The 19,944-nt window shown below is 40.1% G+C and overlaps 2 protein-coding genes across 3 annotated transcripts in view; both read right to left on the reverse strand.

Moving 5' to 3' along the window:
• Positions 1-19,944, reverse strand: part of LOC145457518 (chromosome-associated kinesin KIF4A-like) — a 252,540-nt gene that overhangs the window by 45,767 nt on the left and 186,829 nt on the right. The window lies entirely within an intron of this gene.
• LOC145457676 (uncharacterized) overlaps positions 9,712-19,944 on the reverse strand; it is a 36,527-nt gene continuing 26,294 nt past the window's right edge. The window contains exons 5-8 of the mRNA XM_080335922.1: positions 18,674-18,848; positions 17,242-17,333; positions 12,029-12,316; positions 9,712-9,884 (exon numbers count right to left, since the gene is read on the reverse strand). Of these exons, the coding sequence (XP_080192048.1) occupies positions 9,868-9,884; positions 12,029-12,316; positions 17,242-17,333; positions 18,674-18,848 (572 nt within the window). The 3' untranslated portion in view covers positions 9,712-9,867. The remainder of the gene's footprint in view (positions 9,885-12,028; positions 12,317-17,241; positions 17,334-18,673; positions 18,849-19,944) is intronic.

Raw genomic sequence — 19,944 nt, forward strand, 5'->3', positions numbered from 1 at the left:
CTCGATCAAGTATTGAGTATTGTGCAAAGTTTTGGAGCCACGCCTGCGCATCCATTGCGGGTTGTTAAACCCTATAATGAGGTTGAATCGTCGCGAATTGTTCCGAGAAAGCATGAAAATGTTGGTGCACTTGTTTTGCCTGGTCTGGCTGATCCTGTTTTGTCCGAGGTGTCTGCTAAGTTGGATGGTTCCTTAGCACATCTTGAAGATTGTGGATCTGTGATGGTGTCTGCTAAGTTGGATGATTCCTTAGCGCATCATGATGACTGTAGGCATGTGATGGAGCCTGATGTGTCAGCTAAGAGGGATGATTCCTTAGCGCAACTTGAGAATTGCGGGTCTGTTGTGACATGTCATAACATTGAAGTTGACCCGAGCTTGGACTTGAAAGAGTTGACCGTTTTCGAGAAAATCTGGAATAAGTATAATGCTCCGTATGTTCTGTTGCCGACGGAAGACAAAACGTACTGCGTCCGTACTGATGTCAGCAAGTTGAATTCCATTACTGTACAAGACGTTATCAAATGGTGCGGTGAAGAAATTGAGGACCTTGCTTCGCATAACTGGGTGGATGGATCGACAGACCTGATGATGATCGACAAGATTGTTTGGAATTTCATGTTTTTATATATTGTTTTGTCTCGATATCAGCTATTTGTTTGGCCTAGTCTTCACGATGTTGTATGTGTCTTTTTGCCTTTGATTCGGTTTACCATTTGATGTGTTATTGGTTTAGAGATAAATGTTCCTCATGTTACCTCTAAAAAATTGGAGGGGGGTATATGTAACGGGGCGCCATCTATGGCTAGTGATGACGTCATGCATATTGACGAAGCGTGTTGTTATTGATGCGCTCACTCTCTTGGATGTACGCCGTGCGAGGTGCACGTGCTGTATTTACTGGTCCTGTTTCCATGCGCCTGTGCTGCGATCTGATAGCTTGAAGAATAAAGAACTTACAACAACACTGTTACAGTAGCAGATGATGTGGCAATGGGTGGATGATGTGGCAAGGGGTGTCCCATAGGTGCGGCAATGGGCGGATGATGTGGCAATGTAGGCGTGGCAATTAAGGCGACGTGGCCTTCTGGGATTGGCCGGCGTATAAATTGCTTTCCCTTACTACTCCGCGAGCTCAAAAGTTTGCCCAGCCCTGACTTATTGTGACTCCGAACGCCGTGACTTGATACAACAACGGGCGAAACAAACCATGAAACTGTTATGGGGAATAGTAATATATCAAAAGGTCGTAACTTCCGTTGTGTATTTAGATATATAAGCAGGTCGGTATGGCAACCATTGGAATTATGTTGCCCTCTTGATGTATAGTTAGTTACATCATCTGTCATCTTGGGTCTCTTTATCCATGATATTATCGCCAATTGAAGTCGCCGAGTAAACTAGTGGTACGCCCCACAGCTATAACACCAACGGATTATTCGGTGATGGACATTTCTATTGCTATGGCACATTGAACATTATATTCAAGTTGTTATTGATCTGTTTCAATATATTCGAAGGTAAATCTAACGCTGATTTAATTTGACTTTGGTAATTACATGATAAATAGCCTAATTATCAGGGGTATATGGCTGAAACCCAGATTAGGCTGCTCTGATATCAGATCAATCTCGGTAAATTCTAAAATATTCCACCTATAATTGTGGCACGTCAAATGTCCGATAGCTGCAAAATTATAACGCGACAGCTTTCACGATGTCATAATGCATTTGTACTATCGCATGCTGATTATAACTAATTATTTTGACCAACTATGCCAAGTACAACAACTATTTTATTCAAATATTTAAAAATATGATTTATTTCGTGCCAGGCGTGAATTCACAATAGTAGCCTAAATCACATTTTCACGATGTGTGAGGAATATCAGTCTGCAAGGTCCCGTCAAATAAGGCCTACTTGGAAATACATTGAATACCCATATTGTTGGTGGTGCGGCCCGCGGCGCCATCAAAAAGTAAGGAAGTGTCCTGCGAGCACATTTGAGTTTGAGACCCTGCTCTGCAGCAATGAATCTAACTTCATGCCCAATTGCAGAAGATTGGTATAGCCTACTCCTCGTATCATTTAACGCTGCCTGAGACAGTTGGGATGCGGTGTGCAGCGGGCGGTTGTGCTACGTACTAATCGACGCAGCTATTTCGGAGCCAACCCTCTCCTCGCCGGGACACATGACGCTGGGGTGGCGAAAATGTTACTGGGCAAAGTGCGCTGATACAAAGACCGGCGGCAATAAAATCTAAGCACAAAATGACCGTCATGGATTGGACAGAACCTTCTATATCAGTGCTTCCCAACCGGTGGGTCGGGAAGCTATATTTCAGACGGGTCGCGAATAAATTCTAAATGCTACAGTTTTCTATAAAATTTGCCAAAAATGGCAAACACCTTCTTTTCTCACGATTAGACGGGCAAATATCCCATCTCCTCTAAATTAAATTGTTTTTCTCCGTGCCGTAAGTCACGTTATCGCGCTCACAATCAAACAGATGACAAAGATTTTCGTGAGAGTCATATTCATTGGAGTGTAATTGAAATTGGATAGTGTATTTTATGTATGCCTTAAAATTGGAAACCAATCATTCTTTCCTCCATGAACTTTGCGAAATTTGATTGGAAAATACAATCCAGCCCGATAAGAATCAGCTAACCATTGCCTCGACGCAAGCTATACGCGGGGCTAGGGATGGCGTGAACGTGACGTTCACATTCTCGTTCTGTGTGTGAACTTCGGAAATTTAGGGTTCATGTTCACGAACGAACCTTGGTACGTTCTACACTGTGCTGTGAAGATTTTTCAGATCATTTCAACATATTTCGTTGAAATTTTTTGCATTTCAACTTCGAACCACTCTATGCATGGCGCTAGCAGCATAAAAAATAAAATCAATACTAAACGAGCATACACCTTGTCAAACTTAAAACTTTCAGTTGCTTTGTTAAAAAAATTTCTCGAAATATTCAGCTTTCCGTTTGTGAATATTTAGTGACTCTCTGCCGTGAGCTTGACCCGAAATGACACAACATCAAGAACGAAATACGTTACATGTCGGTAGCAGTGTTGGGATCAAGTTACTACCTTCGAGTCACGAGTCATCTCGAGTCATTGCACATTTTGACTCTGGTCAAGTCAAGTCAAGTCAATCATATTTCGAAGGTGACTGGTGCCAAGTCAAGTCACTCGTTTTTTGGAGGTGACTCGAATCAAGTCACATCAAGTCAAGCCAAGACACGAGTCAAAGTCACAATTCAGGTCAAATGGAATTTTCGAAGTATGAGTTTATGATTCAAAGTCAATACATTTTGCTCGCTGCACGAAAGACAGATTAATTGGCCATTTATCTTGAATCTAATAACGAATAAAGTTAACTACGTGCCAAAAGGCGCTGTATCGCACACGCGCACGTAGAATTGCTAATAAAATACGTGAGTAACTGTATAGCTACATGCTACAGTCTATTATTATCCTCCAAAATTGAGGATCGAATACGATAGGTTGAAACAATTAAATTGTTTTGGTACAATACACTACTCACCCATCTACACATCCGTGAGAATAGAAACGCAGAAACTATATTCGTTCGATTTAAATTTTACAAGAGGGTTGGCAAAGGTGAGCGCTGCGCAAAGTAAGCACTGAGTCTTCTAAGAAACATAGATACGTTGCTATTAGATTATTCTACTACAACTACGATAACGTAAGCTGCGATCATTTCGTCTGCGGTCAATTTATTTGTGATGTTATAATGGAATATTAGTGAAACATACAATCGGTGAATGACTGGTTGCTCTCACAACTGACACTGCGCGACATTTGGATCCATTCGCGGGCCGCACTATGTAAAATTGGGATACTAAGCCAGAAATCAATATTGTTATTGATTAATAGTGACCGACGACATGGAAATTGATATATGAATTTGTATATTTAAAGCAAATCAAACTTTGATTTGATGATAACGTACACGCGTCAGAAACATTGACGAGAATTTACAAGCTGGTCGTCCTCATAGTCAAAATTAGGGAGGAAAGTCGGTTTTCTCGATTCTTAGATCTGGATGTAAATTCAGATATGTATATGAGGTGTATGATCAGCGATCTGTTCATAGATTTGCTGATTGTTATTTTGGTTTAACTCCAAGACACACAATGCAAACAACGTTGCTTTTAAATACGCTTCTACAGTATATAAATAATGTAAATATAATTGGTTGGTTTATTAGCAATGTTATCAGTTTAATACACCACAAAAATGCGATACAATGAAAAGATAGGAAGGTGTCGAAGCGACTTGGAGTAGTCGTTGGAATCAGACACCCACTTTGGCATTGGCGATATGAAGAGGAGGCATGCACACTGAATGAAAAGTAAATAAGATAGTATAGAAAAAAGCAAGCAACAAAAATGGAGTGGCTTGTCATGGAAGGCGAGATCGATAGGTCAGGTCGTGGTCTGGTAATCAGGAGGATGGACTAGTTTTTATTTAGTAGTAATTGATTGTATGAAGACTTGAATGTGGACATGCTCGTCGACTGTCTGATGGCCGGCGGGATACTGTTCCACACGCCAGTTCCCGCATATTTGATAGAGCGATGATCTTTTCGGTCGATCATATAATATTTGGAGGACTTGGACGCGCGGGTGTTGTACTTGTACTTCTATCTATACAAACAACGAATCTATCTAACACAATAGCGAATCGGTTTTTCCAATTACAGCACTAAAAGTAAACTAATGCCAATCTAAAACCATATTCGGGTTCCAAGTGATGTCATATACGTTTCACGTTCAGTGGTGTTTAACAATTGAAACTTTTCAAAATGCATTGGCCTCAAGGTCGGGCTATGGCGCCATCAATGAAATAAAATAAATAGCATGGTAAGAACATAACTTACCATTATCATGTTGAAATACGCGAAGAAAAAGTTTAATCAAATACCCACAGCAATATGATTTTAATATCAATTTTATCAATATGTTTTCGTTTCTTGAGGCTTCCGCGGGCCGCACATAACGGTGTTGCGGTCCGCATGTGGCTCGCGGGCCGTATTTTGCCCACCTTATGCGCTATAGGAACGCGATTTTACACTCTGCTCAATATCACTGTAGCAATAGTCAGACGCCGAATTGATTGTCCAGCCTGGCCTCGACCGTTAAGGCATCGGCTTCTATTTCCTTGCAAGTCCGCGTCGAAATTGTTGGCAAAGCGACGGAATATATTGATTTTATGGGAGTATTATAGCATTTGATTGCTTCAGGTGATACATTTGGTGACGTTTCAAAAGTAAGCTTGTACTTCAGTATTGTGGCATAATGTGATGTACATTAATATATCACTTAACTGAAATGTAGGATTGGGATGAGCAATATGATGTCACGTGACGCCATAGGTTCACTTTCACGCGAACCTGAACCTTTCATGGGTTCGCGCTAGCGCCATCCCTACTCGGGACCCCTTTGTGTTCGGCGTAAAAGACGACACTGTTTGATTACGAGCTTTGTCGTCAGCAATCAGTTGTTACATGAATTCTTGTCCGCTTGATACACTCGTATTCTTCAATTGTCGCGCAATTTCACTTGTGGGTAACTAATTTAAATCATCGTTACTCACACGAATCGTGTCATTGTGCGTCGATATATTATCTCATTCGTTCCGTCTTATCTCTTAGTGGGTCGGAGAATGCAACGTTGGATTGGCAGTGAAAGTACTGGAATTGCCAAAAAGTACGATTATTTTCCGATTTAATACAGTTATAAACGGCTATAACAGTGGCTTAGAGTATGTAAAGAGATTTAAATGTAAAGTAGGAATTTTTTAATGTGTTTCATTATTATTGAATCACTGGATTTTCTGGAGGCCCGAGACCTTTTTGAGTCAGAAGTTATGAATCAGTGCAACGACAGATATTTGAACTGTGCTCTTTTTGTAACCATTATATTATCCGTGCGTGTTATCTGCGTATATAAACGGTTTCACATTGGCGTTTTTGCCTCCATGAAGAAATGTTTATGATAGAGTTACCATATTTTAGGATACGGAAAGGAGGACGATTTTTACAAATTACAAACGTTATATTACCGGACTACAATTTTTATGGTAAATCATGTTGTGGGGACTAAATAAAGGTCATTTTCCCATTCCTATCCTTGATAGACCCGCCCGAACATCAGCATTGCAGATTTCGCGTCATATAATGGCGTTCATTTAGTTGTTCCTGTCAATTATCCTGACTGTCAGAGCTATGGAGGAGGACGGATTCTCAAAAGGAGGACATAGCCTATAGCAGGGGTCACCAACCTTTTTGCAACCAAGAGCTATTTCTTGGTTACTGATAGAAGCGACGGGCTACCATTTAATCCCGCCATCTACCCATGCCAGACTGAATTTCCGCTGTAATATTCATAGCACTGGGCAGGAATCACATTGCGGTAAGATTTCTAAAAGAGTCTTTTGAATCAAAACATCTCATTCCAACTAGCTAGCCACTAAGATTTCTAAGGAATCATGATACACTTCGCACCATGTTAGTATAAATTATGCAACAACAGTCAAATCAAATTTTAAAATAAATCTTGTCACACTTTAGACGGGACATCATGTTATCTGTTTCGATATCAGTCAGTGGGAAGCCTGGCATTGCATGCTATCAACTAGTGCGCTGTACTCTGGTATGTCACCGGGGCTGTGGAGTCGGTAAATTTTACCACCGACTCCAACTCCGACTCCGACTCAAGACATTTTCAATAAACTGACTCCGACTCCTGAGTCTTCAAACGTACCGACTCCGGCGCCCGCTCCGATTCTGACTATTTTCCTCACAGAACTCCGAATCCGGCTCCAATAGTATTACAAATTTACTTAGAAAATTATATGCCACAGTGACGGCGAAATGACTTTCACATAACCATTCAACATATGCAAACATATTATTCACGATGACATGCAAAATTATTTCATCGTGGTACACATCTCGAAATATTCACTGTGAAATTAACATGGAAGTATTTATTTCAAAATATCTTTCTTTTTATTCATATGTTGCAAGTGTCTATAACATGGACAACCCACGGATACTCTAATATGTATGAATCATTCAAACATGATATATATCCCATCCCGGAAATTTAGAATGTGGATATAAACAATAGCAGTGTAGCTTTTGTGTATGACTCAGCAACTATAATACCGAGATCTACAAATTTTATCACTAAACACTATGAGCTAGGGGAGATGTGGTACCGATGGATCAAAAATTGGAAAATGATCGCTGGCCCCGAAATGTTCAGCCGAAAACAGCAGATCTTTTGCTGGCTCAGCACTTTGATACAATCTCTACCTATCGCTCACAAATACATGAATATCCGTCTTTTCAAAAAATATTTATGGACGTTCAAAATTTGTTGCTCGAACGTGTCATTGGTCCCCACCCGGTGGGTCCAATGGCACACGACCCCGGGACCTATGACACAGACACCCTAAAAATTCAAATGTGACTAATTTTCTTGCTCAGTATTATAATCTAAGCTACAGCAAGCCAAAGCAGAATGTTTGGTCGCAACTGTCCAAAAATAGAATAAATATTAACTCAAATATTGTCATAAAATCACGTTTCGATTTAGGCTCGGACTTATAAATTTGAGGGTACATACATATTGCCCGAAAATCGACAGTGTGACTTCCAAATACCTCGTTATGGCGATAAAACATCATATGCAATTATTACATAAAGATTTTCTGTACGTAGGCATGTTTCATTTGTTTCATAATTAGTATGCTTGATTATTTTGCTTGATTTGGCTATTGTATCATCGGTCCCCACCCTACGAATTTTATACATGAATCGAAAAAAGTCTACTCAAGGAAAGTACCGAAAAAAAATAATAGGTGCCATTATATAGCCTGATACGAGCCCTACACTTCACAATAAAATGATTGCTGGTTTGTTCGTGTTGAAGGTTACAAATAAAAATGTCTATGTCGATCTAAATTTAGTTTACACCCCCCAAAACAAAAATCATCTGTGAGAGACCCCATAGCTCGCGCACGTCGAATTTTTTTGTATGTGAGGAAAGATTTTGCCAGCATGCAATTGTAGACAAGTTCAGGGAGTGTAATCATGGAATTATCATAGAGAATTTTTAAAGTATTTTCGGTCCCAGTGATCCATCGGTACCACATCTCCCCTACTTATGACAAGTACACACTCTCTCACTACTAATATACGATGGTCAGAAACGAAATCTAGGGAGTAGTCAAATACCATATGTCTACATCAGTGGTTCCCAACCTTTTTGGATGTCGGAGCCGCATTTCAAACATCAGAGTATGTATGGGGCCGCATGAAAACACGTTATAGGTAGGGCTGCATTTAAAACAAATGGCTGTTTAAAACACTTCGTTTAAAACATGTTTTAAACAGTGTTTTAAACAAAGGCCTTTGAAAAAAATTGCTTTTTTCAAGTTGTAAAATTATGCCATAATTGTGTACATTAGAGATGTCCATAATTTGGAAAATCTCAAAATTGATGCGTATCCATGTCTCATTATATGGATTATTCATAAAAAGCGTCAATGACCCTGCAGTAAGCTCACAGGAAAGTCGTTAGGATCTGTCTAAATGCGTTTGAAAGTAGCTGCTGTAGAGAGGGCGTGCCAGCAACCATAGAACGCGCCCTGCAAATTTTAATGGTTCACGGTCACTTGGAAAATCAACACAAAGCAACGCGCTATAGTTTTTACTAGATCATAGTTCCCAGCAGCCGGGGTGATTTTGAGTAAAAAGGGGGCGAAAATATCAAGGGCGGCGACGGGGGGGGGGGGGGGCGATAGGGGGTGAAAATATTAAAACGTTTAGTCATATATACTTAATTAACACGGTCAAAAATCAACGTGAAGATGATCTATTCTGCATCTGACGCCGAAAGGTCCGAAAGTAAACGCGGAAACCGGTTTTCTGAGCACCTAACACATTTTCGGTACAGTAAATTCACCAGCGATGAGAGTTAAGTGAATACATTTTCAGAATATATGTCATTTTCGGATCCATAAATACGTGGGGCGAAAATTTGTGTCGAGCAATGCGTCGAAAAAGGTTGGGAAACACTATTCTGGATCAATATGACTGGTGTATCTGCGACTTTGCGATGACCTGTTTGGTTACGTTTTGGACATCGCATTCAGCACAATAAACAATAGGATATACCCACCAAAACACGACAGGAAAGTAGCGATGCAAAGTTACGCGAGTCAACAAAACTAAGAACTCGTAATTTTCTCACAAAGACGCCGACCCAGGCGAAAATAAACAACGTCAGGATTACGAATGATATGATACTATACTAAATCATAGGGATGTTTATTATTTATCGCGCGCGCGGGCTTCTAAAATATTCACGATGTAACATTCTGCCCCTGTATCCAATGTTCCCCACCTCAAATGTCGGACAACTAGATTTAATTGAGTAAGTACAGCAAGTGGAGGTAAAGTACTTGAGTATTTCGAAAAAGTAGAAGTACTTGGTCACTGACAACCTCTGAACAAAACCAAACTCAACCCTGGACTTTTTTTGTTAATGGCAATTATTAACATGCTAATTTGCCTGTTATGTCGTTCGATCGGTATGAAGTAACTTCCTCAATTTACGTCGCTTCTCATTTTGCAAATTGATTCAAACAACTTAGTGAACGAGTTCCATGGCATTTTGATTTATTCACAGAGTAACACATATCGATCAGATGTACCGCAGATTAAAGGATAATATACTCAATTACATTTCACATCGTGCACTTTCGCGTTGAGAAGTCGCGTATCTGCAACATGATTCATCCCATTGTCTTGTCTCCTTTCATTTTTCGGGATGAACTGAAATGAATTAAAAAGGTGATTTCGATCAAGAATAAAACCACTGGATAAATATGAAGAATCGATGGTATCTTCAATTGGAAAAGTCGAAATACATTTGAAACTTTCTGTCTCAACGATGTGCTTTGACATGAGAGAGAGTCAACCGGCTTCTCTCGTGAGTGGGGTTGAGGAACCCCATCCCGCCGCACATAGTTTCCCTCGCCAGACATGGAATCAGGTAAGACAGCCGTAGAAAATTGAAGGGACGGCTGCGAGGCCAGACGCGTATTGCCGAGGCGACTGTCGGTTTGCTTTGGTTTACATTCGTTTTTCTCTAGACGAACATTGATAATGCCTTATCCGAATATTGGGCTATAACAGCTGAAGGACCGCTAAGCTTCGAAATCCACTTTAGTCACAACGAAATACCGTTATGATAATTGGTTATATAGGGCTAGGCTACATCGTTTCGTACAGGATCGGTCTTCTCATCTCGTGGGCCACTGCTATTCTGTGACGCAATTTGGTATCTTGCAAATTTATGTCGACCGAGAAAACTTATCCGCATTATTTACATCAAAGTAATGAAAGAATATCAAGAGCCTTGGTGATATATAGATTTTAGCGTTCAGAAATAGATGTTTCTAGGTTCATTTTCGTGAGTTACGTTTAGCATCGAGAAATTTCCACTGAGATAGGAATCTTTCACGTGGAAATTACAAGCACTTGGTAGTGATTTCTTATTGTGCTTATCTCGCCTTCGTGATCTTCATGAACACAAATCACCACACTCGAGCTGTAAGCATTACAACTCGATCGGGTGTACAGTACATGTACAGCCACAAGGTTATGCGCGGACAGGGAGTCCGACCGTTGCTAGGAACCGTAACATGGCGTATATACATCAACGGATCCGGTTGTTTCTTAAGAAAAAAATCTAGCAATACTGCCACAGTGTTCCAGGCAAAATTTGATGTAAGCATGGACGAAGCTAGGGAAATATCGATCCCGCTGTCTTGAAAAGCCCAGAGGAAGAGTGAGCCGAGCTCCCAAAGTCGGCAGCAGAGACCCAAAATTGAACGCAAGAAATTCGAGAGTGAATGGAAGTGTGGGAGTGGAAGAGCATGAAAAGTCGTCCTCGAGATAGAAAGCAAAGATTCTGAACTTTACCAAATTCATTGTCGTGGAGCACCAAGCCTGAACAGGCGATAAGCGCTACTGTAGGGTTACCATATTTTTGTGACACAAATTCCGGACGCTCTTTAGCGCCCACTAGGGGAGTTTAAAATGATGTATGAGCACATTGTCGATCAATAAGACGTCACACCAGCTGAGCTTTGTCTATCGACTAAAGGTGGTCGCGATCCGGTTCATGACGATATGGTTGTGTGTTGGAAGTTGTAACCAGGGCCGAAGACACATTTTCAGCCCCCTTTCGCACAAATATACACATGATTTTGGGCCCACCGTCGGGTAATCGATGCCACTTTTGGGAGCTTACTATATGCATCGGGTAGTTAAATGATTAGAATGAGTTATGACAATAATATTGGTTCATCCATATATTACTAAATATGTTTGATCCTCTCTCCGCTCGCATGATCAAAGTTAGCGGGGTAGAGCAGGTGGAGGATGACTTCGAAAGTGCAAGGAACGTAATTGTACATCGTTAAGTCATGTTCATGTCACAGCAGTAAGGTCATTTATCAGCCTGATGCCGGTGCGCACTGCAACACTGAGCTGTATAAACTCCGCATATCCGGTGGTTTCCTACCATTTATGGTCGCGACTCCATTTCCAATTTGCCGTGGCCCAGCTCCAAATTTGATAAGCTGATTGATAATTGAACTTCGTCTCACATTTGCCCACACTTACTCACGGCCTATGTTGGAAACTGATTATGTTCAACATCTTCGCGAACCCCAGAATGAAGTTGCCATTGTTGCCAGCCAACCCGGTGTATAGGCTATATATGCCTGAGACGATTGCGAATTTGCATTTTCCTTGAATTTACAACGATTATCTATCGTATCGTTAAAGGCTCGTGTTCACAAGTGAATATAATAGGATAAGTCCTGAGTGTACACAAACTTAGACTTCATGTGATCGCAAAATCGTTGAATGTCCTGTAGTCGCCCAAATATATATAGAGATAGGCCTACCTCTTATGTTGACAAAAGTCGCATAAGCTCTTGACTGGCCAATAATGTCCTTGTTAGCGGTGCATCTATACTTTGCAGAGTCGTCCTGGGTGGCGCTTTTGATAATCAAAGTTGCCTTTCCAGGTTCAATGTTTTGAAGAGGATCCATCCAAATATTGTCGGTGGGTGCGCCTTCCTGCTTTTGCCATTTGACAGTCGAAACCACAGATGAAGTACATTCTATTTTTATCGTATCGCCAACCATGTAATCCTCATCTTGGCTTGATGGTTCCAGAGCGAGAGGGAAAACTGCGTGGAATTGAAAACCATAAGTTTTGCAACGTAATGAAATCAATTGTAAGTCAGTGGTAGAAAGGAGCCATCGATACCGACATACCCACATACCAGGGCTGTGGAGTCGGTAATTTTACCACCGACTCTAACTCCGACTCCGACTCCACATATTTTCAATATACTGACTCCGACTCCGACTCCGACTACTGAGTCTTCAAACGTACCGACCCCGACTCCGACTCCAACAATAATACCAATTTACTTCGAAAATTATATGCCACGGTAACGGTTAAATGACTATCATATAACCATTAAACATATGCAAACATGATTAACGATGGCATGCATAATTGTTTCATTGTAGCACAGCTCGAATTATGCACTACGCAATTAACATGAAAGTTTGCCTTTCTAAATATCCTTCCCTTCTTCATATTTGATTAACATGGATTGTCTAATATCCTAATATGCATGAATCATTCAAACATGACTTGTATCCAATCCTGTATAATTAAAATGTAGATAAAACAATCAATGTGTTGTTCTTGTGTATGAGTCAGCAACTGATACAGAGATGTAACTTATTAATTTTCTCATTAAACACTATGCTGAATATAACACAAACATTCTTACCACTAATAGACATTGGTCATTAATGAAATTTAGAAAGTAGTCAAATAGCATATGTCTAGTCTACATGTACTAAGTCAAGTATTCAAAGACTAGGACTTGCAGTCTTTCTTAATCACTTGTTCGACCCAAGCACCTAAGTTATACTACATATATTTTTACTTTTGTCAAGTGGGAAGAACCGTTTGGTTATATTTACATCAATCTTACAAAACCAAACGATGTCACAGTATCATGGTATAATTCCAAAAATTGCATCAGTTTGTGACTGCATCGCGAAGATGCATATTGCGATTTTCTTCCTCTATGCAACTAAAATGCAATTCGCAAATAATGCCCAATTTTATCTATATCAGGGGTGGCAAGTCATTTCGGCCAAAGGGCCACAAGAGATGTACGAACCATTGCGCGGGCAACTTGAATGTTGATAACCTTTTTTAGTCTTCCGATAGGAGCGGACCGAATTAGGTTACATTGGAAACAAGACTTATATTACTACGCTTTAAAATTGATAACAATTATGTCATGCAACTGTGCAGTGTGCAGTTATGCCCTGATCGCGCCAAGCGCGAATTTTTTTTAAAGGTAATGAATGAATTCTATCAATAAATATGCTACTCACATATATTGGGCTCAAGCTCATTTGGCAAGGACAGGATTATTTGGCGTTTAGACATAGCAATATCGACGGTTGCAGTGAACATGCCTCTATCATTTTGTTGCAATTTTCTAATTTCGAGAATTACCTCGCAGGCCACACAAAACGTTCTCGTGGGCCACATTTGGCTTGAGGGCCACGGTATGACCCCCTGATCTGCATCGCTGTTAATAACGGTGATGGATGGTACATAAATATCCTATTAAAAATCCTTTGAGAGCAATTGTTTTCATGATAAAGAAATTGGAGTCGGAATCGATTTCGGAGTCAGGGTCATTTTCACAAATTACGACTCTCACTCCAGTCAATATTTTTCCTCGATTCCGACTACGAATCCAGCCACTATAGTTTTCACGACTCCGACTCCGACTCCATCAAGCGAAATTTAGCCAAACTCCGACTCCACAGCCCTGCCACATACAAGGTCAGTAACACAGAATATCAACTTTTTGAATACGTTGTGCTTATTTTCCTATATTGAGCACTCCACAGTTATATTTCATCTATCCGACAGATTTGGTCACCATAGCCCGAGTTCATATTCCCATTTCTAACTCAAATTTTATAGATTTAAAGCTGGCATATTTTGCTTTCACTTTTCGGAATTTTTGAAATACAATTTGATTACCGTATCGATTATGAGTGATATGGTCCTAGCAACCGGATCGGATGGATCGCAATATATTACGGTCCCAGAATAAAATTTCATAATAGTACCTACAACATTGTCTATTATAGTGCGTTGATCGCGAAGATGCTTCACGAGATTTTTCAAGTTGCCAACAACGATGGACTAGTGAACTGCTGTGTCATCTCTAGCCTAATTCAGTTCTATCAATTCCCACTTCTACTTGAAGTAGTTCTCCATGCCTTGGATTCACTCCGTCAACTGCGGATGGGTCACTGTTGCCCCTCAACTAACACTTCTGCCAATGACTAGACACAGTTGTAATATGGTTTACTTTCGTATGCACCACCGAGGTGCTTGTACGATGAGGAGGCGAAGGAATCACAGTGCTATAATGCAGTGTTGGGATGACTCGAGTCATGACTTGACTCGAGTCAGACTCGAGTCAACTTTTTCGAATGACTTGACTTGACTCGAGTCACTTTGCAAAAATGACTTGACTTGACTTGACTCGGCGCTTCAAAAATGTGGATTGACTCGTGACTCGGAGCAAAATTTACGAGTCAATTTCAAGTCATCAAGTAAACGGTGTCGACTAAATCAATGTATTTTGTGCATGTTCGGATTATTCACGATACGCCGTTGTGACTTGTGAGAGCAACCAGTCATTTACTGGTTGTACGTTTCACTGATCCTACATTGTTACATCACAAATACATTGACCGCAAACGAAATGATCACAGCTTGCGTTGTCGTAGCAGCAGATTAATTTGATAGCAACGTATCGCTGTTTATTGGACGGCTCTGTTCTTACATTGCACGGTGCTCACCTTTACCAACCCTCTTGTATGGTTTAAATGGAACAAATATATTTTATGCATTCATATCCTCACGAATGTGTATATACGGCTAGTGTATTGTACGATATCAATTTCCTCCATCTTCTCGAGGCTTCGTATTCGATCCTCTATTTTGGCTGATAATAAGAGAATGTAGCATGTAGCTCAGAGTTATCAAACTCAACTGACGTCGCGGGTCGAATTCAAATATTCAGATCACTCGCGGGCCGCACCAGTCAAATGATTCCAAAATATTACTAACTCTTAACTCAATATATGCGCTTTTTCGCATTCTCGGAATTAGGTGTCAATGTCAGCGATTTTCTCCTGACGATGACTACAATCACAACTCCTCTGTCGGGTGGTTATAATGTGGCCTATGAATATACTCGAAATCTTGAAGGAATATTTATTAGTAGTATTTCTTACTAGAAATTCGAGAAATGTGTTGAATAAAATCACGCAATTTTCAACATATAGCCTACTCAGAATTTCTTCGCGGGCCGAATGAAATCATTTGGCGGGTCGTATGTTTGACACCCCTGATGTAGCTATACAGTTACTGGCATATTTTATTAGCAGTTATACGTGTGCGTGAGCGATACAACGTATTTTTGCACGTATATTTACCTTTAAATTCGTTATTTGATTCAAGATTAATGACCAATTGATCTCTTTAACACAGCTAGTAAAAGATAATGAATTTAAATGATCACTCATACTTCGAAAATTCAATTTGACTTGAATTGTGACTTGACTCGTGACTTGACTTGACTTGACTTGACTCGAGTCACCTCCAAAAAACGAGTGACTTGACTTGACTCGAGTCACCTTTGAAAATCGATTGACTTGACTTGACTCGAGTCAAAATGTGCAATGACTCGAGCTGACTCGTGACTCGAAGGTGGTGACTTGATCCCAACACTGCTATAATGTCAGTATCACAACCTTTTCTCTTCACCACATTTCGGGGTAGGGATTTGGAGCCGAAGGAAGAGGCCAGGCATGGAGCTGCTCATTACCAACGATGCGGGAACGGGAGCCCGATCTCTACGTGAAATTCAAATCGAGCTTGACAAGAAGCTGGAGGCAGTTGTTTGAAAACTAGCTCCGCCTCTAACGCATTTCATGAGATGCTATACTTTTACTATCGACCAAATTAACATAATTTTTGATAATGCACATCTTAGTTGTAAAAGTCTCATTCAGTCAAACGTCAATACTTACACACAATTATAATTCCTAACCATAACTCAACTGAGTAGCCTACATGTAGCCATGAGAGATTACCCGGGCAGGAACCCTGTCATTGTTCTTTGTTAAACGAGAGGGGACAAATATTTATTAAGGCTGGTCCGATTTTGGATTTATGACTGTGATTTTCGGAATATATACTTTGAGGTTCTCGAATCACCATCGTTCCGTCACCTTTATGCGATTTATCATATTTTTCTGGTTATGCAAAGGCCTATTTTAATACCTTGCCAATAGCAAGAAAGCACATATTCCGCTTTATATATATATTTTATCGAAATGGCACTTCATAAATTCTGAACGTCGACAGGATTTTTCTCAGATCGGGGATCGCGAATTACAAGCTGGGAGATAGATCGCATCCATCAGTATGGCGAATCTTTGGACTTGGACTGGAGTCCGACCTGTACATTGTAGAACTGTGATTGGCACACTTTCAATGCTACAAAGCAAGACACAAGTGTATCTAGAGTGTATAAATAAGGACGCTATGATTGGTATATAATTAGCTTGTTTCAGAAACGAGCAGTCGAGAAAGAATTTGGATTACATTTTTTAAATCACCAATTAGAACGTTTTGCCCGGAATTGGATTGGAGTTAGATCCGCACCCAGTGTGAAATTGGATTTGGTCTGTAACTCGAAATTTCTAATCATTTTCAATTTTGATGAAGCATTCCAAATATATGTTCAGTATTATCATGTTTGGACTTGGAATATTGAACCAGATAATCCCTTGCTATGTGATCCTCCGAGTCATCGTTAACTGCCGATTTCGGGGACGTAGACAATGATATTGCTTGAGTCCGCATAAATACATTTGATGCTAATTCTCCACAAAAATTCAAAAAAAATAAATCAGAAAGTATTACATAAAATTTAGCACAAGCGGTATTTCGGAACTGAACTGTTAGCAAAAAGCAATCTCCTACCATCTTCACAGACGTAACTAGTCAATCCTTCGCATTTGTCGGCGTTTAAACAGTTGTGCGTTCCATCTACCCAATAGCCAACTTTGGAATTCCTGAAATTCAATAACAAACCAGTCATGCATCCTCCTTCATGGAATGCTATCACCGTCGTCGAAGCCGTATCAATTATACTGATGCTGGGCACAAGAGAATAGCTTATATTGAGCAACAGCAACAATATTTTAAATTGAAATCAATTTCAGCATTTCAAAATGCCTTACTAGGCGTTCCTATGAAAACCTCAAATCAGGTCGCGGGCCACAAAATAGGAACTCGTGGGCATCATGCGGCCCGTGGGCCTCGTGCGGCCCGTGGACCTCGTGTTGGTAACCCCAGTTATACGCCTATTGTTGTAGACGGCCTATTGTCTGCTCCTTATCAATCATAAACGGTCAAATGAAACAAATAGCTTCACAGGATGTTATGCTCAACGTACCGCAATATCTTATCTGAAGCAAGACTGCGTAGGAATTGGTTCTTATATAAAGAAGCGCATGATGAAAAATTGTGATGTAGACACCATTGTCAGAATGAAGCAACGCGGTGTGTCGCCAGCAGTGGACGCACAATTTCAGTTTTGCCAGCCAACAGCTGGTGCTGTTGAACGTTCTTTCTCCGTTCTTGGCGAGCTACTTAGTAAGGACAGATAGGCTACTTTCTACCCGATAATGCAGGAAAGTATCTTTCATTGTACAACAAGCAATTTTATTGATTCCTACCATAATGCGTGATATAACCACTGGAATTCTTCATAGGTCCAGATTTCGTTAAAATAGAGTTTTCACATGTCAAAATTTGTCAGTTTTGAAGTAAGAAAAGTTTTTTCAGGCTCAACTACTTCGTATAAGGACAGACAATACCAACCAGAAATGAAGATAAGTAGAACAATTCAACCATTATGTGCAAAAACACCTAATTTACATACATGCGGGCAAAATTACGTCAAAATTGATTTTTTAAAGATCAAAAATTGTCAAAATTTTGATTTTTTAGATCAAAGTCTTCCGTTTTTTAAGTAAAAAACTTCGCCCTACTAATGAGATGCCGTTTCATCGCCGCTTGTTGGTTTAACATTGTGTCAATGAAAACATTGCTTTGACTTTACAAAATCTATTGCTACTCCATTGCTTATACAATTTATTGTCTCCTGTGAATTGTTTGTCCATATATGTTGCATTTTGCGATCGTTTCATTGAATCTATACAGAGCGTGGCGCAAATAACCATCATCCGTTGAAATCGCCACTGTTTCCATAATAATAATCTATCTGTCATGTTCAGATGAATCTTCGGACATGTCCAGGTATATTGCTTCATTTTTGAAATTACACCCCGCATTTAATCTTCATTTGGCATACCGCGATATCTGTTTAGATTTGTTTGTTTTTGCTTACGGATTCCTGCTGTTCTCGATTTTCGTGATTACTTCGTCCGAGTCCACCACAGCAAGTCTTAACCCGACCTTCTTGCAACTGCTTCGCGCCAACTCTTGAGTGCCTTTACCGCCGTCAAAATTTCTGATTGAGAAGAGCCTGTTATCGATCGAACTTCTGCTAGCTGTAGATGGTTCTAAATGTGAAATTGGGTAACATTGACGCAATCAGTCGCAGGAACGAGCAATCGAGATTCTCACGTATAATCACACATATTATTGAATTATATTGGCTATTGTGAATTCATATCCGCTTCGGCTGTTGATTATATACTGTAGCCTACTCTACCACATACTATGCCAAAACTGGAACTAGGTTCAGCCATTTCCATACCACTTACCTTTTTCGTGAACGAGGTTGGATCAGGTCAAATCTACCCGAGAATGATATCTTGATGACATTTTAGGGTGGTAACCAAGTCATAAGGCTCCGAGTCACAAGTCAATCTCACTTTTATAGTTTTGACTCGAGTCAAGTCGAGTCATTTTCAATTCATCACCGATTCAAGTCCGAGTCATGGTTTTATGACTCGAGTCCTAGGCCAGTCATTGTGTTGACTGCTCAGTTTCCAGCTAAAGTCTTGTTAAACACACTTTTTATAACTCTGTTTGGTGATATCGAACCTACGGCATTTATAATATACTTATTTTCCTCATTTTTAGCAGTTTTTGGTCGCATTTTCAAGTGCCACTACCAATAGACGAAATCGCAATAGTGGGGTTACTTTACTGTTTTTCGAAATTATAGTGAAATATTGGTCTTGGTCGTCCGAGTCTCGAGTCATGCGCAATGACTCGAGTCCAAGTCGAGTCAATACACTGATTGACTCGAGTCGAGTCGAGTGATTTCCGCATTTGGAGAATATGACACGAGTCAAGTCGAGTCATCAGAAAATCGTGACTCGAGTCAGACTCGAGTCGAGTCATGACTCGAGTCATTACAACCCTACATTCAGTTAAGCATATACATTTGTGGAAAAGAATTCGGAGCTTATCAATGTTGCTAGTAGCCAGAAAAAATGCAATAACCAATAAATGTTCATTATCTTCCTATGAAATTCTGGTAATTTGACTTGACAGTTAAATTAAAGTATTATCACATACAGACATGTTACATTAAAAGTAACGCTAAGTTATCGACTATCACTGATAATAATTAATTCATTGCGAATGTTACAGATATTTGTAAATTTACGAAATTGTGTCAGCGCACTTCTGCAGTTTCTACCCTTT

This window comes from Botryllus schlosseri, chromosome 2 (assembly GCF_051294905.1).
Source record: "Botryllus schlosseri isolate E-star chromosome 2, Bs_hap1, whole genome shotgun sequence".
Taxonomy (NCBI): domain Eukaryota; kingdom Metazoa; phylum Chordata; class Ascidiacea; order Stolidobranchia; family Styelidae; genus Botryllus; species Botryllus schlosseri.